The following is a 21066-nucleotide window of genomic DNA, read 5'->3' on the forward strand; positions in this document are numbered from 1 at the left end:
GGGAAGGGGTTTGAAATCCAACGGCCGTAACGGTCCCCGGCAGCCGCCGCCCCGCCCCGCCCCGCGCCCTCCCTCGGCCCCGCGGGCGGCAGCGCCTCGAACGGGCCCCCCCGGCCCCCTCCGGGACCGCCGGGTGCCTCGGCTGCGCCCCGGCCCCTCGGCTGCCCCTCAGGCACCCCAGCTCCCCCCGGGTGCCTCGGCTGCCCCTTGGGTCCCTCAGGAGCCCCCCCGGGTCCCTCAGCTCCCCCCGGGTCCCTCAGCTGCCCCTCAGACACCCCAGGCACCCCCCAGGTCCCTCGGCTGCCCCTTGGGTCCCTCAGGAGCCCCCCCGGGTCCCTCAGCTCCCCCCGGGTCCCTCAGCTGTCCCTTGGGTCCCTCAGGAGCCCCCCAGGGTCCCTCAGCTCCCCCCGGGTCCCTCAGCTGCCCCTTGGGTACCTCGGCTCCCCCCGGGTCCCTCAGGAGCCCCCTGGTCCCTCAGCTTCCCCCGGGTCCCTCAGGAGCCCCCCGGTCCCTCAGCACCCTCCGGGTCCCTCAGCTGTCCCTTGGGTCCCTCAGGAGCCCCCCGGGTCCCTCAGCTCCCCCCGGGTCCCTCAGCTCCCCCTTGGGTCCCTCAGGAGCCCCCCGGGTCCCTCAGCTCCCCCCGGGTCCCTCAGCTGTCCCTTGGGTACCTCGGCTCCCCCCGGGTCCCTCAGCTCCCCCTGGGTCCCTCAGCTCCCCCTTGGGTCCCTCAGGAGCCCCCCGGGTCCCTCAGCTGCCCCTTGGGTACCTCGGCTCCCCCCGGGTCCCTCAGGAGCCCCCCGGTCCCTCAGCTCTCCCCGGGTGCCTCGGCTGCCCCTTGGGTCCCTCAGGAGCCCCCCGGGTCCCTCAGCACCCTCCGGGTCCCTCAGGAACCCCCCCGGTCCCTCAGCTCCCCCCGGGTCCCTCAGCTGTCCCTTGGGTCCCTCAGGAGCCCCCCGGGTCCCTCAGCTCCCCCCGGGTCCCTCAGGAGCCCCCCGGGTCCCTCAGCTGCCCCCCAGTCCCTCAGCTGCCCCTCAGACACCCCAGCACCCCCCGGGTCCCTCGGCTGCCCCCGAGGTTCCCCCCAGCCCCCGGGTCCCTCAGGGGACCCCCGGGTGCCTCGGCCGCCCCCCGGGGTACCCCAACCACCCCCCGGCACCCCAGCTGCCTGAGGCCCCCCAGGAGGGCTCCCTCCCTCAGCGCCCCATGGCAGCCGCCCCATGGCAGCCGCCCCATGGCTGCCGCCCCATGGCTGCCGCCCCGGCTGCCCCACGTCCTCCCGCAGCTGCCTGCTCGGGGCACGACGGCCGCCCGGCCTGACCCATGGCCCTGGGTAAGTCCCCCCGGCCCCTGCCTGCCTGGGGGGTCCCACAGCCCCCAGCGTGGGCACACGTAGGGCCACCACGGCCACCTCGCACCCCGGCCACCCCATGGCACCACGTAGGGCCACCATGGCCACCTTGTACCCCGGCCGCCCCACGGCCCCCTATATGGGCATGCGTAGGGCCACCATGGCCACCTTGTACCCCGGCTGCTCCATGGCCCCCCATACAGGCACCACATAGGGCCACCATGGCCACCTCGTGCCTGGCCGCCCCACAGCCCCCCATATGGGCACACGTAGGGCCACCCCGGCCACCTCGTACCCCAGCCACCCCACGGCCCCCCATATAGGCATGTGTAGGGCCACCATGGCCACCTCGTGCCCGGCCGCCCCACAGCCCCCCATACGGACACCACGTAGGGCCACCACGGCCACCTCGCACCCCAGCCGCCCCATGGCACCACATAGGGCCACCATGGCCACCTCGTGCCCGGCCGCCCCACAGCCCCCCATATGGGCACCACGTAGGGCCACCACGGCCACCTCGTACCTCGGCTGCCCCATGGCACCACATAGGGCCACCACGGCCACCTCGTACCCCAGCTACCCCATGGCCCCCCATATGGGAATGTGTAGGGCCACCATGGCCACCTCGTACCCTGGCCACGCCACGGCCCCCCATATGGGCACCATGTAGGGCCACCACGGCCACCTCATACCCCGGCCACCCCACGGCCCCCCATATGGGAACGTGTAGGGCCACCACGGCCACCTCATACCCCGGCCACCTCGTACCCCAGCCACCCCACGGCCCCCCATATAGGCATGTGTAGGGCCACCATGGCCACCTCGTGCCCGGCCGCCCCACGGCCCCCCGTATGGGCGCCATGGCCACCGGTACGGGGCCACGTCCCCGGTGCGGCCGCCCTGGGTGGGGGCTGCTCCCCCGGGAGGGGAGCGGGGGCCGTGGGACCCCCCCGTCGCAGCAGCAGGGGATGAGCGGGGCTTGAGCACTAATCCGCCCCGGCCCCCAGCCCCACGGCCCCCCGCCGTGGGGCAGCAGCCCCCAGCCCGGTGCCGCGGGGGGATGCCCCGAGGGGGCGAGCGGCTCTCCCCGCGGCACCGCCGTGGCCGTGGGTCGGTCTGTCCGTCCGTCCCCTGCCGGGGGTCCCCCCTCCCGTAGCGGGGGGCTCCCCGCCGCCCCCCAGAGCGGGGCCGTAATCGTGTCAACTCCGGTCCCGATTTAGCCCTAATCCCCGGCCGAGGTGATCGGCCTCGTTAACACCCTGCCGGGATTACGGGGACGCTCACCCCGACACCCCTGGGTGCTGGGGGGGGGGGGGGGCTCCCCCCCCTCCCCCAAGGCATGCTGGGACATGTAGTCCCCCTGCCCCCCCCCCCGGGGCGGGCCGTCACCCCCCCACTGTCCCCCCCACCGTCCCCAGGGCCCCGCGGCGCTGGCGGGACAACCCGGGCCAGCAGGGACCCCAGCACCCACCGGGGCGGGATTGGGGGTGCAGGGGGCTCGGGAGGGGTTTGGGGTGCAGGTGGGGGTTAGGACAGTTTGGGGGTGCAGGGTGGTCTCGGGGGTTTGGGGTGCAGGGAGGAGTCAGGGCAGTTTGGGGGTGCTGGGGGGCTCAGGAGGGGTTTGGGGGTGCAGGCAGGAGTCGGGGCGGTTTGGGGGTGCAGGAAGGGCTTGTGAGGGGTTTTGGGGTGCAGGGTAGGACTGGGGGGCTCGGGAGGGGTTTTGGGGTGCAGAGTACCAGCGGTGCAGTTTTGGGGTGCAGGTAGGGCTCGGGGCAGTTTGGGGCTGCAGGGTGGTCCTAGGGCACTTTTGGGGTGCAGGTAGGGCTCGGGGCAGTTTGGGGGTGCAGGGTGGTCCTAGGGCACTTTTGGGGTGCAGGTAGGAGTCGGGGTGGGTTGGGGGTGCAGGGTGGTCCTAGGGCACTTTTGGGGTGCAGGTAGGAGTCGGGGTGGGTTGGGGCTGCAGGGTGGTCCCGGGGCACTTTTGGGGTGCAGGTAGGAGTCGGGGGGGGTTTGGGGGTGCAGGGTGGTCCTAGGGCACTTTTGGGGTGCAGGTAGGAGTCGGGGGGGGTTTGGGGGTGCAGGGTGGTCCTAGGGCACTTTTGGGGTGCAGGTAGGAGTCGGGGGGGGTTTGGGGGTGCAGGGTGGTCCCGGGGCACTTTTGGGGTGCAGGTAGGAGTCGGGGTGGGTTGGGGGTGCAGGGTGGTCCCGGGGGGGTTGGGGTGCAGGATGGGCTCAGGAGGCTTTTGGGGTGCAGTTTGGGGGTGCAGGCAGGAGCGGGGCGCCCAGGAGGGGTTTTGGGGTGCCGGCCGCCCGCGGGGGCGGTTTGGGGGCACAGAGGGTCCCGGGGGGCCCCGCCCTCCGTGGCAGGAGCTAAGTAAGCCTGGGGGGGGTCTGATGCCCCCTGATCCCCCCAACCCGCTAATCAGGGCTCGGGGGCGATTAGTCGCCCCGAAAGCGGCTTGGCGGGTGGGTAAACCCGGCTTGGCCAGCGCCCGCCCGCCGGATAAGCCGGGCTCAGCCGCGCTTTGCGGCGTTAGCCCCGATTAGGGGCCGGGGGGGGCCCGGCCCCATCCGCCCCCCTCCCTATAAAGGGTCCCCCCGGCCCGCGCCCCTGCGCGTCCCGTCCGCCCGTCCGTCCCCGCCGCCATGCTGAAGTCGCGGGAGGGCCGGGAGGAGCTCCCGGAGGACTTCTTCATCCCCATGGTCCTGGAGACCTCCAACCTGACGGCGCTGAGCCCCTTCCTGGTGCCGCAGACCCACCTGGGCAGCCCCGGCGTCTTCGTGGGGATGTCGGCCTTCATGTTCGTGCTGATCGCCCTGGGCGTGCCCATCAACGCCCTCACCATCTTCTGCACCGCCAAGTACAAGAAGCTGCGCTCCCACCTCAACTACATCCTGGTCAACCTGGCCGTCTCCAACCTGCTGGTCATCTGCGTGGGCTCCACCACCGCCTTCTACAGCTTCTCCCAGATGTACTTCGCCCTGGGGCCCACCGCCTGCAAGATCGAGGGCTTCGCCGCCACCCTGGGAGGTAGCGGGGGGCGGGGGGGGGACGCTGTGGCCGGGGGACCTCGGGCGAGTGGGACGTGGGGCGAGTGGGACGTGGGGCGGAGGGACACGGGGCGTGGGGACGTGGGGTGAGTGGGACGTGGGGTGAGTGGGACATGGGGCGTGGGGACGTGGGGTGAGTGGGACATGGGGCGTGGGGACATTGGGCGTGGGGACGTGGGGCAGAGGGACACCAGGGCATGGGGACGTGGGGTGAGTGGGACGTGGGGCGTGGGGACATGGGGCGTGGGGACGTGGGGCGGAGGGACAGCAGGGTGTGGGGATGTGGGGCGAGTGGGACGTGGGGTGGAGGGACACCAGGGTGTGGGGACGTGGGTGAGTGGGACGTGGGGCGTGGGGACATTGGGCGTGGGGACGTGGGGCAGAGGGACACCAGGGCGTGGGGACGTGAGGTGGAGGGACACGGGGCGTGGGGATGTGGGGTGGAGGGACACCAGGCTGTGGGGACATGGGGTGAATGGGACGTGGGGCGGAGGGACACGGGGTGTGGGGACATGGGATGGAGGGACAGCAGGGCGTGGGACATTGGGCACGTGGACGTCAAGTGCGTGGGACACAGAGCAGGGGGTCATGAGGGCATGGGGACGCTGCGGGTGTGGGACACCAGGGCGCGGGGACGTGGGGTGTGGGGACACCCAGGTATGTGGGACGTGGAGCAGAAGGACAGTAGGGCGTGGGGACACGGGCCGTGGGGACAGTGGGTGTGTGGGCCCCGGGGCAGAGGGACACGAGGGCATGGGGACGTTGGGGACGTGAGGACGTGGGGCCATTGGGCTCGTGGGTCCCAGGGCAGAGGGACGCCAGGGCCGTGGGGACATGGAGACGTTGGCCATCAGGCCGTTGGGTGTGTGTGACCCGGGGCAGAGGGACACCAGGCGCTTGGGGACATGGAGACGTTGGCCATGGGGCCGTTGGGTGTGTGGGCCCTGGGGCAGAGGGACACCAGAGCCATGGGGACACCAGGTGCTTGGGGACATGGAGACATTGGCCATGGGGCTGTTGGGTGTGTGTGACCCGGGGCAGAGGGACACGAGGGCATGGGGACACCAGGTGCTTGGGGACGTTGGGGACACGAGGACGTGGGGCTGTCGGGTGTGTGTAACCCGGGGCAGAGGGACACCAGGGCGTGGGGACGTTGGGGACACGAGGACGTGGGGCCGTCGGGTGTGTGTGGCCTGGGGCAGAGGGACACCAGGTGCTTGGGGACACGGAGACGTTGGCCATGGGGCTGTTGGGTGTGTGGGCCCTGGGGCAGAGGGACACCAGAGCCATGGGGACACCAGGTGCTTGGGGACGTTGGGGACACGAGGACGTGGGGCTGTCGGGTGTGTGTGACCCAGGGCAGAGGGACACCAGAGCCATGGGGACACCAGGTGCTTGGGGACGCTGGGGACACGAGGACGTGGGGCCTTCGGGTGTGTGTGACCCGGGGCAGAGGGGCGCCGGGGCCGTGGGGCGCGCGTCGTCGTTGTCGTCGGGCTGTCACGGGGTGTGGTGTCCCCTGGGTCCCCAGGCATGGTGAGCCTGTGGTCGCTGGCGGTGGTGGCCTTCGAGCGGTTCCTGGTGATCTGCAAGCCCCTGGGCAACTTCACCTTCCGGGGCAGCCACGCTGTCCTGGGCTGCGCGGCCACCTGGATCTTCGGCCTGGTGGCCTCCGTGCCCCCCCTCTTCGGCTGGAGCAGGTGCGGGGGGGGGGGGGGTCCCCGCCCCGGGGGGGGGGCGGGGCGGGGCGGGGCGGGGCAGCGGTGCGAGGCGTGGCCGTGCCCGCAGGTACATCCCCGAGGGGCTGCAGTGCTCCTGCGGCCCCGACTGGTACACCTCCGACAACAAGTGGCACAACGAGTCCTACGTCATCTTCCTCTTCTGCTTCTGCTTCGGCGTGCCCCTGGCCGTCATCATCCTCTCCTACGGCCGCCTGCTGCTCACCCTGCGCGCGGTACGGCCCCGCCCACGGCCCCGCCCACGGCGCCACGCCCGGGGCGGGGACCCCAGGGACCCCAGGGGGGGCTGTAGGGACGGGCCTTTGGGGGGTTCTATAGGGACGGGCCTTTGGGGGGATCTATAGGGACGGGGCTTCTGGGGGGCTTCTATAGGGATGGGCCTTCTGGGGGGGGTTCTATAGGGACGGGCCTTTGGGGGGATCTATAGGGACGGGCCTTTGGGGGGTTCTATAGGGATGGGCCTTCTGGGGGGGGTTCTATAGGGACGGGCCTTTGGGGGGATCTATAGGGACGGGCCTTTGGGGGGTTCTATAGGGATGGGCCTTCTGGGGGGGGTTCTATAGGGACGGGCCTTTGGGGGGATCTATAGGGACGGGCCTTTGGGGGGTTCTATAGGGATGGGCCTTCTGGGGGGGGTTCTATAGGGACGGGCCCTCTGGGGGGTTCTATAGGGATGGGCCTTCTGGGGGGGTTCTATAGGGATGGGCCTTTGGGGGGTTCTATAGGGACGGGCCTTTGGGGGGATCTATAGGGACGGGCCTTTGGGGGGTTCTATAGGGACGGGCCTTTGGGGGGATCTATAGGGACGGGGCTTCTGGGGGGGTTCTATAGGGACGGGCCTTTGGGGGGATCTATAGGGACGGGCCTTTGGGGGGTTCTATAGGGACGGGCCTTTGGGGGGATCTATAGGGACGGGGCTTCTGGGGGGCTTCTATAGGGATGGGCCTTTGGGGGGATCTATAGGGATGGGCCTTCTGGGGGGGGGGTTCTATAGGGACGGGCCCTCTGGGGGGGTTCTATAGGGATGGGCCTTCTGGGGGGGTTCTATAGGGATGGGCCTTTGGGGGGTTCTATAGGGATGGGCCCTCTGGGGGGTTCTATAGGGATGGGCCTTTGGGGGGTTCTATAGGGATGGGCCTTCTGGGGGGGTTCTATAGGGGTGGGCCTTTGGGGGGTTCTATAGGGATGGGCCTTCTGGGGGGGTTCTATAGGGATGGGCCTTTGGGGGGTTCTATAGGGATGGGCCCTCTGGGGGGTTCTATAGGGATGGGCCTTTGGGGGGTTCTATAGGGATGGGCCTTCTGGGGGGGTTCTATAGGGATGGGCCCTCTGGGGGGTTCTATAGGGATGGGCCCTCTGGGGGGGGGTTCTATAGGGATGGGCCCTCTGGGGGGGTTCTATAGGGATGGGCCTTTGGGGGTTTCTATAGGGATGGGCCTTTGGGGGGGTTCTATAGGGACGGGCCCTCTGGGGGGTTCTATAGGGATGGGCCTTTGGGGGGTTCTATAGGGATGGGCCCTTTGGGGGGTTCTATAGGGATGGGCCTTTGGGTGGTTCTATAGGGATGGGCCCTCTGGGGGGGTTCTATAGGGATGGGCCTTTGGGGGGTTCTATAGCGAGGGTCGTTCCTTGGAGGGTTCTATAGGGATGGGCCTTCTGCGGGGGGGGTTCTATACGGACGGGCCTTCTGGGGGGGGGGTTCTATACGGACGGGCCTTCTGGGGGATTCTGTAGGGACGGGCCTTCCTTGGGGGACCCTATAGAAATGGTCGTTCCTTGGGAGACCCTACAGGGACGGCCACTCCCTGGGGGGTCTTGTAGGGATGGCTGATCCTTGGGGGACCCTATAGAGATGGTCCTTCCTTGGGGGGACCCTATAGGGACAGTCGTTCCTTGAGGGGACCCTATAGAGATAGCCATTCCTTGGGGGGCCCTATAGAGATGGTCCTTCCTTGGGGGACCCTATAGGGACGGTCCTTCCTTGGGGGGTCTTGTAGGGATGGCTGTTCCTTGGGGGACCCTATAGGGACGGTTGTTCCTTGGGGACCCTATAGAGATGGTCCTTCCTTGGGGGACCCTATAGGGACAGTCCTTCCTTGGGGGGTCTTGTAGGGATGGCTGTTCCTTGGGGGACCCTATAGGGACGGTTGTTCCTTGGGGACCCTATAGAGACGGCTGCTCCCCTGGGCTCAGAGGGGGTCCTATGGCGATGGCCGTTCCCTGGGGTCGGGGGGGATCATATAGAGACAGCCGTTCCCTGGGGGGATCCTATAGAGATGGGCGCTCCCCAGGGGCCAGAGGGGATCCTATAGAGATGACTGTTCCCTGGGGGGACCCTATAGAGCCAGCAGTTCCCCAGAGGTCAGAGGGGACCCTATAGAGCCCTATAGAGATGGCCATTCCCTGGGGGTCAGAGCGAACCCTATGGAGATGGCCATTTCCTGGGGAGGGGACACCCTATAGAGATGGCCACTCCCTGTGGGTCAGAGGGGATCCTATAGAGATGGCTGCTCTCTGGGGGGATCCTATAGGGAGGGCTGCTCCCTGGGGGTCAGAGGGGATCCTATAGAGATGGCTGTTCCCTGTGGGGACCCTATAGAGATGGCCATTCCCTGGGGGTTGGAAAGGATCCTATAGAGATGGCTGTTCCCTGTGGGGACCCTATAGAGATGGCCATTCCCTGGGGGTTGGAAAGGATCCTATAGGGAGGGCCGTTCCCTGGGGGGACCCTATGGCGACGGCTGTTCCCTGGGGGTCGGAAAGGATCCTATAGAGATGGCCATTCCCTGGGGGGACCCTATAGAGATGGCCATTCCCTGGGGGGACCCTATAGAGATGGCCATTCCCTGGGGGTTGGAAAGGATCCTATAGAGATGGCTGTTCCCTGTGGGGACCCTATAGAAATGGCCATTCCCTGGGGGTTGGAAAGGATCCTATAGAGATGGCCATTCCCTGGGGGGACCCTATAGAGATGGCCGCTCCCTGGGGGTTGGAAAGGATCCTATAGAGATGGCCATTCCCTGGGGGGACCCTATGGCGACAGCTGTTCCCTGGGGGTCGGAAAGGATCCTATAGAGATGGCCATTCCCTGGGGGGACCCTATAGAGATGGCCATTCCCTGGGGGTTGGAAAGGATCCTATAGAGATGGACATTCCCTGGGGGGACCCTATAGAGATGGCTGCTCCCTGGGGGGACCCTATGGCAATGGCCGCTCCCTGGGGGTCGGAGGGGACCCTATGGTGATGGCCGCTCCCTGGGGGACCCTATGGGGATGGCCATTCCCGGGGGGTTGGAGGGGACCCTATGGCGATGGCCGCTCCCGGGGGGTCGGAGGGGGCCCTATGGGGACGGCCGCTCCGGGGGTCCCTAGGGAGGTGGCCGCTCCCCAGAGGGGCCCTACGGCGGCGGTGGTCCCCGCAGGTGGCCAAGCAGCAGGAGCAGTCGGCCACCACGCAGAAGGCGGAGCGGGAGGTGACCAAGATGGTGGTGGTGATGGTGCTGGGCTTCCTCGTCTGCTGGGCGCCCTACTCGGCCTTCGCCCTCTGGGTGGTGACGCACCGGGGGCAGCCCTTCGACGTGGGGCTGGCCTCCGTCCCCTCCGTCTTCTCCAAGGCCTCCACCGTCTACAACCCCGTCATCTACGTCTTCATGAACAAGCAGGTGGGGGGCCGGGGGGCTGCCGGGGGGTGTTATGGGGGGGCTGCCGGGGGGTGCCGTGGGGCTGCCGGGGGGTGTTATGGGGTGTTATGGGGTGCCGTGGGGTGTTATGGGGTGCCGTGGGGTGTCGGGGGGGCTGCCAGGGGCTGCCGGGGGGTGCCGTGGGGTGTTATGGGGGGCTGTGGGGCTGCCGGGGGGTGTTATGGGGTGTCATGGGGCTGCTGGGGGGCTGCCGGGGGGTGCCATGGGGTGTTATGGGGTGTCGTGGGGTGTTATGGGGTGCCGTGGGGTGTCGGGGGGCTGCCAGGGGCTGCTGGGGGGCTGCCTCGGGGTGTTATGGGGGGCTGCCGGGGGGTGCCATGGGGTGTTATGGGGTGTCGGGGGGCTGCCGGGGGCTGCCAGGGGGCTGCCATGGGGTGTTATGGGGGGCTGTGGGGCTGCCAGGGGCTGTTATGGGGTGTCATGGGGCTGCTGGGGGGCTGCTGGGGGGCTGCCGGGGGGTGTTATGGGGGGCCGGGGGGCTGCCAGGGGCTGCCTCGGCGTGTCGGGGGGGTGCCGGGGGGCTGCCGTGGGGTGTTATGGGGGGCTGTGGGGTGCCGTGGGGCTGCCAGGGTGTGCTGGGGGGCTGCCTTGGGGTGTTACGGGCTGCTATGGGGTGTCATGGGGTGTTATGGGGTGCCGTGGGGTGCCATGGGGGGCCGTGGGGCTGCCGTGGGGCTGCCGTGGGGTGTTATGGAGTGCTGTGGGGTGCCGTGGGGCTGCCGTGGGGTGTCATGGGGCTGCCGGGGGGCTGCTGTGGGGCTGCCATGGGGTGTCATGGGATGCCGTGGGGCTGCCGTGGGGTGCTGTGGGGTGTCATGGGGCTGCCATGGGGAGCCGTGGGGAGCCGTGGGGAGCCGTGGGGCAGGGGCGGGCGTGGGCAGAGGCTGGCGGGGCTGGGGGTGTCCCCACCCCATCGGGGGGTCGCCCTGGCGAGGGCACGGTGACGCGCTGGTGACAGACCAGTGACGGCCGGGGACAGCCTGGGACCGCCCAGTAAGAGCCCAGTAAGAGCCCAGGGCCAGCCCAGTGACAGCCCAGTACCAGCCCAGTGACAGCCCAGTAACAGCCCAGTGCCAGCCCAGTACCATGCCCCAGTGACAGCCCAGTGACACCCCAGTACTGTGCCCCAGTGACATCCCAGTAACAGCCCAGTGACACCCCAGTGTCACCCCAGTGACAGCCCAGTAAGAGCCCAGAGACAGCCCAGTAAGGGCCCAGTGACAGCCCAGTAACAGCCCAGTGACATCCCAGTACCATGCCCCAGTGACAGCCCAGTGACCCCAGTACTGTGTCCCAGTGACATCCCAGTAACAGCCCAGGGCCACCCCAGTGTCACCCCAGTGACAGCCCAGTAAGAGCCCAGACACAGCCCAGGAAGAGCCCAGTGTCCCCCCAGTGACAGCCCAGTAAGAGCCCAGTAAGAGCCCAGAGACAGCCCAGTGTCACCCCAGTAAGACCCCAGTGTCACCCCAGTAAGAGCCCAGTGTCACCCCAGTGACAGCCCAGTAAGAGCACAGTGTCCCCCCCAGTAACAGCCCAGTGACAGCCCAGTGACATCCCAGTACTGTGCCCCAGTGACAGCCCCGTGATGCCATGGGGGGTGACGCCATGGGGGGGTGATGCCATGGGGGGGTGACGCCATGGGGGGGTGACGCCATGGGGGTGACGCCCCGGGGGTGACGCCATGGGGGGGTGACGCCATGGGGGTGACGCCCCGGGGGTGACGCCCTGCCCCCCGCAGTTCCGCTCCTGCATGCTGAAGCTGGTGTTCTGCGGGAGGAGCCCCTTCGGGGACGAGGACGACGTCTCGGGATCCTCGCAGGCCACCCAGGTCTCCTCCGTCTCCTCCAGCCAGGTCTCGCCCGCGTAGGCCGCCCCACGGCGGGCTCTGCCCCACGGCGGCCTCTGCCCCGCGGCCGCCTCTGCCCCACTGCCGGCTCGGCCCCACGGCGGGCTCTGCCCCCCGCCCGGGGCGGCGCGGGGCTCCGCGGGCGGCGGGGCGCCGGAGGGGGGACGCGCCCGGCTCCTCCGCCCGCCGTGGGGCGGCCCCGTTGTACATACGCCCCCCGCTGTACCCCACGGCATTAAACGCTGGAGACGCAGCCTCCGCCTCTGCGCGGGGTCACCGTGCCCCCCGCCCCACGGGAGACCCACGGGGACGCCCCACGGGGCCGCCGTGGGGCCGGCCCGCAGGGGGGCCGCGCGGCCGAGTTCTGCTAGTAGTGAACTTTTTGCCAGCGTAAATAGTTCAGAACTAGCGGAATTCCTGTCGCACGGCCCGGGGCGGGCGCGGCCCCACGGCGGCCCCACGGCGGCCCCACGGCGGCCCGCGGTGGGTCACAACCCCTGACGGCGGCCCCCGATGTCCCACGGCGGCCCGTGGTGTCCCTCGGCAGACCCACGGAGGTCCCACAGCGGCCCGTGGTGCTCCGTGGTGGCCCCACGGCGGCCCGTGGAGTCCCACGGCGGCCCCATGGCACCCCACGGCAGCCCGTGGCGGACCCACGGCACTCCGTGGTCTCCCACGAAGACCCCGCAGCACCCCATCTTGTCCCACAGCCCCACACAGTGGCCGCTGGTGTCCCATGGCAGCCCCACAGCAGCCCGTGGTGTCCCACGGTGGCCCCACGGCACCCCACGGCAGCCCGTGGCACACCTCAGCAGCCCCACAGCACCCCACAGTGGCCACTGGTGCCCTGTGGCAGCCCCACAGCAGCCTGTGGTGTCCCACGGTGGCCCCACAGCAGCCCCACATCACCCCACAGCGGCCCGTGGTGTCCCACGGTGGCCCCGCAGCACCCCACAGCAGCCCCACGTCACCCCCCCATTGCCCCATGTCACCCCACATCACCCCACGGCAACCCACGGTGTCCCACGGTGGCCCCACAGCAGCCCCCCACACCCCACAGGGCCCCACATCATCTGTAGGGTCCCCACAGCTCCCCACGGCACCCTCCTGCCGCCCCACGGCACCCCACAGCCCCCCTATGGCACCCGCGAGAGCCCCCCAGCCCCACGGCGCCCCACGCCCCCCCAGCCCCACGGCACTTACCCGCCCCGGCTCCAGCGGGGTCCGGCTGCCCCCCGGCCGCTGTGGGGAGAGAGACGGGGAGCGGGGGGCACCGACACCCCCGTGGGACCCCCCCCCCCCCGCCCGCCTCGCACGGGGGGCTCCCGCCGCCCCACAGCCCCCGCCCCACGGCCCCGGCATGGGGCAGCCCCCCCCCCTCCCCCCCAAAGCGGGGGTCCCGCGCCCCGGCAGCGCGCCCCACGCGCGGCGCCCCGCTCTCCCCGCCGCCGCCGCCGCGCCCCCTTTTCCCCTGCCGGGGGATTAAAGTTTCCAGCGTCCCCCCTAATCGGACTCCCCCGGGGCGACCCGAAAATCCCCGGATTAGGGCGGGGGGCAGCTCCCGCCGGCCCGGGGGGGGGTGGGGGGGTGGGATTAGGGCCGGGGCTGGGGGGGCGCTTGTGGGGCGATGGCCCCCAGGGAGCCCCCCCAAACCCTGCACCCCCCGGGGACCCCCCCGGCGGGGCGGGATGGGGCGGGTCCCCCGCCTTTGGGCCCCCCCATTAATCCCCCCCTCCCGGCCGGGCCTAATTGCTGCTGAAGGCTGTGGGCTATTTTTAAGGGTGCTGGGGGGGTCGGGGGGGCCCCGTTCCCCCCGTGCCCTACTTGGCCCCGCGCCGCGGCCCCCCCGGTGATGTAACCGCCTCGGCCCCGTGACCGCGATCTGTCGGGCCCCATGAGCGTCAGCGCCCCGATGCCGTGGGGCAGGAGGGGGTCCGGCGCCCCGATGCCGTGGGGCAGGAGGGGTCCCGGCACCCAGCTATGGCCCCGCCGTGGGGCAAGAAGGGGCCTAGTGCTCAGCTATGGGGTGGGAGGGGACTCGGTGTCTTGCTATGGGGCAGGAAGGGGTCCAACACCCTGCTATGTGGGGCAGGATGGGGTCCGGCACCCCGCCGTGGGGCAAGAAGGGGCCTAGTGCTCAGCTATGGGGTGGGAGGTGACTTGGTGTCTTGCTATGGGGCAGGAAGGGGTCCAACACCCCGCTGTGTGGGGCAGGAGGGGTCCCAGCACCCAGCTATGGCCCCGCCGTGGGGCAAGAAGGGGCCTAGTGCTCAGCTATGGGGTGGGAGGGGACTCGGTGTCTTGCTATGGGGCAGGAAGGGGTCCAACACCCCGCTGTGTGGGGTGGGACAGGGTCCGGCACCCCGCCGTGGGGCAAGAAGGGGCCTAGTGCTCAGCTATGGGGTGGGAGAGAGCTCGGTGTCTTGCTGTGGGGCAGGAAGGGGTCCAACACCCCGCTGTGTGGGGCAGGATGGGGTCCGGCACCCCGCCGTGGGGCAAGAAGGGGCCTAGTGCTCAGCTATGGGGTGGGAGAGAGCTCGGTGTCTTGCTATGGGGCAGGAAGGGGTCCAACACCCCGCTGTGTGGGGCAGGAGAGGTCCCAGCACCCAGCTATGGCCCCGCCGTGGGGCAAGAAGGGGCCTAGTGCTCAGCTATGGGGTGGGAGAGAGCTCGATGTCTTGCTATGGGGCAGGAAGGGGTCCAACACCCTGCTATGTGGGGCAGGATGGGGTCCGGCACCCCGCCGTGGGGCAAGAAGGGGCCTAGTGCTCAGCTATGGGGTGGGAGAGAGCTCGGTGTCTTGCTATGGGGCAGGAAGGGGTCCAACACCCCGCTGTGTGGGGCAGGAGAGGTCCCAGCACCCAGCTATGGCCCCGCCGTGGGGCAAGAAGGGGCCTAGTGCTCAGCTATGGGGTGGGAGAGAGCTCGATGTCTTGCTATGGGGCAGGAAGGGGTCCAACACCCTGCTATGTGGGGCAGGATGGGGTCCGGCACCCCGCCGTGGGGCAAGAAGGGGCCTAGTGCTCAGCTATGGGGTGGGAGAGAGCTCGGTGTCTTGCTATGGGGCAGGAAGGGGTCCAACACCCCGCTGTGTGGGGCAGGAGAGGTCCCAGCACCCAGCTATGGCCCCGCCGTGGGGCAAGAAGGGGCCTAGTGCTCAGCTATGGGGTGGGAGAGAGCTCGATGTCTTGCTATGGGGCAGGAAGGGGTCCAACACCCTGCTATGTGGGGCAGGATGGGGTCCGGCACCCCGCCGTGGGGCAAGAAGGGGCCTAGTGCTCAGCTATGGGGTGGGAGAGAGCTCGGTGTCTTGCTATGGGGCAGGAAGGGGTCCAACACCCCGCTGTGTGGGGTGGGACAGGGTCCAGCACCCCGCCGTGGGGCAAGAAGGGGCCTAGTGCTCAGCTATGGGGTGGGAGAGAGCTCGGTGTCTTGCTCTGGGGCAGGAAGGGGTCCAACACCCCGCTGTGTGGGGCAGGACAGGGTCCGGCACCCCCCCGTGGGGCAGGAGGAAGTTCAAGACCCCGCTGTGGGGGGCAGGAGGGGGCCCGGCGCCCCGCCGTGGGGCAGGAAGGGCCCCGATCCCCCGTGTCGCGGGACGGGCGACGGCGGCGGGCAGAGCCCGGGCCGGGGGGCCGGGGGGCCGGGGGGCCGGGGGGCCGGGGCCGCCCTCGTCAGCCGACGGGGCCGCCAGGAAATTGCGGGTGAGGGGATTAGCGGCGGCGGCGTCAATCCCAATCAGCGCTCACCCCGGCTGCTCGGCAAAGCGGGCGAGGGCGAGGGTGAGGCCGGGCCGGGCCGGGGGGGCCCCGGATCCCCGCGGCCCAATTAAGGGATCAGGGGGCTTTGGGGGGGACGGGGGGCTAATCCCGGGGGGGTGGGTATAAGAAGCGGGGAGCGGGCGGCAGAGCCCGACGCCGAGACCGCCCCCTCCCCCCCCCCGCCTCGGTCCCCGGTCTCCTTCCTCGGCGGGCGGCATGGCGGCGGCGGGCTGGGAGGCGGCGGCGTTCGCGGCGCGGCGGCGGCACGAGGACGAGGACACCACGCGGGACAGCGTCTTCACCTACACCAACAGCAACAACACCCGCGGTGAGCGGCGGCGGGGAGGCGGCGGGGGGACGGACGGACGGACGCGCGCACGCACGCGGCGCGGGGACGAGGGGCGAGGCGCTGAGCCCCCCCCTCCGCCCCAGGTCCCTTCGAGGGTCCCAACTACCACATCGCCCCGCGCTGGGTCTACAACCTGACGTCCCTCTGGATGATCTTCGTGGTGATCGCCTCCATCTTCACCAACGGGCTGGTGCTGGTGGCCACCTGGAAGTTCAAGAAGCTGCGCCACCCCCTCAACTGGATCCTGGTCAACCTGGCGGTGGCCGACCTGGGGGAGACCGTCATCGCCAGCACCATCAGCGTCATCAACCAGATCTCCGGCTACTTCATCCTGGGCCACCCGCTCTGCGTCATCGAGGGCTACACCGTCTCCGCCTGCGGTGAGACCCCCGACCCCCCCCGGCCCCGCCCGGGGGGCTGCGGGGTGGCTGGGAGCCGTGGGGCAGGGCTGGGGGGGGTGCTGGGAGCCGTGGGGCAGGGCGGGGGGGGTGCTGGGAGGTGTGGGGCAGGGCTGTGGAGCAGGGCTGCGGGGTGGCTGGGAGCCGTGGGGCAGGGCTGGGGGGGGTGCTGGGAGCCGTGGGGCAGGGCTGTGGAGCAGGGCTGCGGGGTGGCTGGGAGCCGTGGGGCAGGGCAGGGGGGTGCTGGGAGGTGTGGGGCAGGGCTGTGGAGCAGGGCTGCGGGGTGGCTGGGAGCCGTGGGGCAGGGCTGGGGGGGGTGCTGGGAGCCGTGGGGCAGGGCTGTGGAGCAGGGCTGCGGGGTGGCTGGGAGCCGTGGGGCAGGGCTGGGGGGGGTGCTGGGAGCCGTGGGGCAGGGCTGTGGAGCAGGGCTGCGGGGTGGCTGGGAGCCGTGGGGCAGGGCAGGGGGGTGCTGGGAGGTGTGGGGCAGGGCTGTGGAGCAGGGCTGCGGGGTGGCTGGGAGCCGTGGGGCAGGGCTGGGGGGGGTGCTGGGAGCCGTGGGGCAGGGCTGTGGAGCAGGGCTGCGGGGTGGCTGGGAGCCGTGGGGCAGGGCAGGGGGGTGCTGGGAGGTGTGGGGCAGGGCTGTGGAGCAGGGCTGCGGGGTGGCTGGGAGCCGTGGGGCAGGGCTGGGGGGGGTGCTGGGAGCCGTGGGGCAGGGCTGTGGAGCAGGGCTGCGGGGTGGCTGGGAGCCGTGGGGCAGGGCTGGGGGGGGTGCTGGGAGCCGTGGGGCAGGGCTGTGGAGCAGGGCTGCGGGGTGGCTGGGAGCCGTGGGGCAGGGCAGGGGGGTGCTGGGAGGTGTGGGGCAGGGCTGTGGAGCAGGGCTGCGGGGTGGCTGGGAGCCGTGGGGCAGGGCTGGGGGGGGTGCTGGGAGCCGTGGGGCAGGGCTGTGGAGCAGGGCTGCGGGGTGGCTGGGAGCCGTGGGGCAGGGCAGGGGGGTGCTGGGAGGTGTGGGGCAGAGCTTGGGGTGCTGGGAGCCGTGGGGCAGGGCTGTGGAGCAGGGCTGTGGGGTGCTGGGAGCCGTGGGGCAGAGCCGGAGGGCCCTGGGAGCCGCGGGGCAGGGCCGGGGGTCCCAAGAGCCCCCCGCGGGGCAGGGCCACGGGGCGAGCCGCGGCGCAGAGCCGTGGGGCAGAGCGCCTCGGCCGGGCGAGGGGACGCCCCGAGAGCCCCGGGAGCCGCGTGCCGTGGGGCAGCCCCCCGACGGCCGCTGCCCGGCCCCCCAGGCATCACGGCGCTGTGGTCGCTGGCCATCATCTCCTGGGAGCGCTGGTTCGTCGTCTGCAAGCCCTTCGGCAACATCAAGTTCGACGGGAAGCTGGCGGTGGCCGGCGTCCTCTTCTCCTGGCTCTGGTCCTGCGCCTGGTGCGCGCCCCCCATCTTCGGCTGGAGCAGGTGGGGCGGCGGCGGCGGGGGCGGGGGAGGGGGGGGGTCCCCGGCGGGCCCCGCGGCGGCCCCTCACCCCGCGCGCCCCCCAGGTACTGGCCCCACGGGCTGAAGACGTCCTGCGGCCCCCGACGTCTTCAGCGGCAGCTCGGACCCGGGGGTGCAGTCCTACATGGTGGCCCTGATGGTCACCTGCTGCTTCTTCCCCCTCGCCATCATCGTCCTCTGCTACCTGCAAGTCTGGCTGGCCATCCGGGCGGTGAGACCCCCCCCCAGAGCCCCCCTCCCCACAGAGCCCCCCTGCAGCCCCCCCTCTCCCCCCACAGAGCCCCCTGGGGCCCAGCTCCCCCTGCAGCCCCCCTACACCCCCCCCAGGGAGACCATCTCCCCCCCATAACCCATCTCCCCCTGCAGCCCCCCTAGACCCCCCCCATAGGGCCCATCTCCCCCCCATACCCCCTAGACCCCACCATGGGGCCCTTCTCCCCCCATACCCCCCCTAGACCCCACCATGGGGCCCATCTCCCCCCAGCCCCACCATGGGGCCCGTCTCCCCCCCACACCCCCTAGACCCCTCTATAGGGCCCATCTCCCCCCCACACCCCATAGACCCCTCTATAGGGCCCATCTCCCCCCATAACCCCCCTAGACCCCTCCATAGGGCCCATCTCCCCCCCACACCCCGTAGACCCCTCTATAGGGCCCATCTCCCCCCCACACCCCGTAGACCACTCTATAGGGCCCATCTCCCCCCCATACCCCCCCTAGACCCCGCCATGGGGCCCGTCTCCCTCCCACACCCCGTAGACCCCACCATGGGGCCCTTCTCCCCCCATACCCCCCCTAGACCCCGCCATAGGGCCCATCTCCCCCCATACCCCCCCCAGCCCTGCCATAGGGCCCATCTCCCCCCCACCCCACCCCCCAGCCCTGCCATGGGGCCCATCTCCCCCCATACCCCCCCTAGACCCCTCTATAGGGCCCATCTCCCCCCCACACCCCGTAGACCCCTCTATAGGGCCCATCTCCCCCCCATACCCCCCCCAGACCCCACTATAGGGCCCATCTCCCCCCATAACCCCCCTAGACCCCTCCATAGGGCCCATCTCCCCCCCACACCCCGTAGACCCCTCTATAGGGCCCATCTCCCCCCCACACCCCCTAGACCCCACCATGGGGCCCTTCTCCCCCCATACCCCCCCTAGACCCCGCCATGGGGCCCATCTCCCCCCAGCCCCACCATGGGGCCCGTCTCCCCCCCACACCCCCTAGACCCCTCTATAGGGCCCATCTCCCCCCCATACCTCCCCTAGACCCCACTATAGGGCCCATCTCCCCCCATAACCCCCCTAGATCCCTCTATAGGGCCCATCTCCCCCCCCATACCCCCCCTAGACCCCTCTATAGGGCCCATCTCCCCCCCATACCCCCCCTAGACCCCGCCATGGGGCCCGTCTCCCCCCCACACCCCCTAGACCCCCCCTATAGGGCCCATCTCCCCCCCACACCCCATAGACCCCACCATGGGGCCCTTCTCCCCCCATACCCCCCCTAGACCCCGCCATAGGGCCCATCTCCCCCCCACACCCCCTAGACCCCCCCTATAGGGCCCATCTCCCCCCCACACCCCCTAGACCCCTCTATAGGGCCCATCTCCCCCCCACACCCCCTAGACCCCCCTATAGGGCCCATCTCCCCCCCATACCCCCCCTAGACCCCACTATAGGGCCCATCTCCCCCCCATACCCCCCCTAGACCCCGCCATGGGGCCCGTCTTCCCCCAGCCCCGCCATGGGGCCCGTCTCCCCCCCACACCCCTGAGCCCCCCCGCCCGCAGGTGGCCGCCCAGCAGAAGGAGTCGGAGTCGACGCAGAAGGCGGAGAAGGAGGTGTCGCGCATGGTGGTGGTGATGATCCTGGCCTACTGCTTCTGCTGGGGGCCCTACACCTTCTTCGCCTGCTTCGCCGCCGCCAACCCCGGCTACGCCTTCCACCCCCTGGCCGCCGCCCTGCCCGCCTACTTCGCCAAGAGCGCGACCATCTACAACCCCATCATCTACGTCTTCATGAACCGGCAGGTGGGGGGACGGCGGGGGGGCACCGGGCTGGGACAGGGGACACAGAGCAGAGATGTGGGACACGGGGCTGGGACAGGGGACGTGGGGCAGGGATGGGGACGGGGGGGGGGGGACAGGGGACGCGGGGCGTGGAGACGGGACACGGAGCTGGGGCAGGGGACGGCGGGGGGGGGACACAGAGCAGGGACAGGGGACACAGAGCAGAGATGTGGGACACGGGGCGGGGACAGGGGACACAGGGCGTGGAGACAGGACGTGGAACGAGGACAGGGGACATCGGGGGGGGACACAGAGCTGGGACAGGGGACAGCCAGTGGGGACAGGGGACACAGGGCTTGGAGATAGGACATGGAGCTGGGGCAGGGGACACCAGGGGGGGACACCGGGGTGAGACAGGGGACATCGGGGTAGGACACAGAGCTGGGACAGGGGACATGGGGCAGGGGACGTCGGGGTGGGACAGAGGACATGGAGCTGGGACGGGGGACGTGGAGCAGGGGACATCAAGCTGGGACAGGGGACAGAGGGCTTGGAGACAGGACACGGAGCAGGGACAGGGGACGTCGGGGGGGACGCGGGACACGGAGGCGGACGAGGGAGATGGGACGCGGCAGGGACAGGGGACGCGTGGCCGGGAGGGGGACGAGGGCCGCAGCCCCGCAGCCCCGCAGCCCCACGGCCCCGCTCTCCCGCAGTTCCGCAACTGCATCCTGCAGCTCTTCGGCAAGAAGGTGGACGACGGCTCCGAGGTCTCCACCTCCCGCACCGAGGTCTCCTCCGTCTCCAACTCCTCCGTCGCGCCCGCGTAGCCCCCAATAAAGCTCCGTGCCCCGGCCTGCTCTCGGCCTGCCCCGCGCTCGCCGCCCCCGGGGGGGACGGGGACGGGGACGGGGACCGGGACGGGGACGGGGACGGGGACCGGGAGCGGGACCCCCACCTTCCCAGCAGCCCCCGCGGCGGCCGCCGCCTTCCCACGAGCCTCTGGGGTGACCCCCACGTTCCCAGCAGCCCCCGGGGCCGAGGCCGCGCTGACACGGCCCCCGGGGTGCGAAGGGCCGGACGGCGGGCGCCGGGCCCCGCCCCCCCGCCAGGCTCACGGCCAATGGCGGAGGCCGCTCGGCGACGCGCGGCGCAGCTATTGGGCGGAGGCGATGTCAGTCTGCGGCGCCCGCGCGCGCGCGCACACCCCGCCCGCCCGCCCCGTTCCCGCGGACGCCTGGGCCAATCAGAAGAGAAGGCGGCGCGGGGCAGCGCGTCCTCCAATCACGCGGGGAGACGTCACCGGGGAGGGCGGGGCGCACACGGCACGGCGCTTCCCCGCCGGGCGGGAGCGGGGGGGACGGGCCGCCGCGCCAAG

General features: G+C 70.9%; 2 protein-coding genes across 2 annotated transcripts; both read left to right on the forward strand.

The window, feature by feature from the left end:
* The first annotated feature begins 3960 nt into the window (after positions 1-3960).
* LOC142404122 (blue-sensitive opsin) lies at positions 3961-11842 on the forward strand. The gene is made up of 5 exons (XM_075490558.1): positions 3961-4379; positions 5931-6099; positions 6188-6353; positions 9560-9799; positions 11580-11842. Exons 1-5 carry the CDS (start codon positions 3995-3997, stop codon positions 11706-11708), a joined length of 1089 nt encoding a protein of 362 aa, XP_075346673.1. The 5' UTR covers positions 3961-3994; the 3' UTR covers positions 11709-11842.
* Positions 11843-15631: 3789 nt separating this feature from the next.
* On the forward strand, positions 15632-20536 carry LOC142404109 (red-sensitive opsin-like). Its single transcript, XM_075490533.1, is given in 7 exon segments — positions 15632-15776; positions 15881-16177; positions 17473-17641; positions 17725-17758; positions 17760-17891; positions 19470-19709; positions 20405-20536. Coding segments are annotated over 7 exon segments (1098 nt in total). The 5' UTR covers positions 15632-15664; the 3' UTR covers positions 20519-20536.
* Positions 20537-21066: the final 530 nt, after the last annotated feature.

The sequence above is a fragment of the Mycteria americana genome, unplaced genomic scaffold, assembly GCF_035582795.1.
Source record: "Mycteria americana isolate JAX WOST 10 ecotype Jacksonville Zoo and Gardens unplaced genomic scaffold, USCA_MyAme_1.0 Scaffold_74, whole genome shotgun sequence".
Lineage (NCBI taxonomy): Eukaryota > Metazoa > Chordata > Aves > Ciconiiformes > Ciconiidae > Mycteria > Mycteria americana.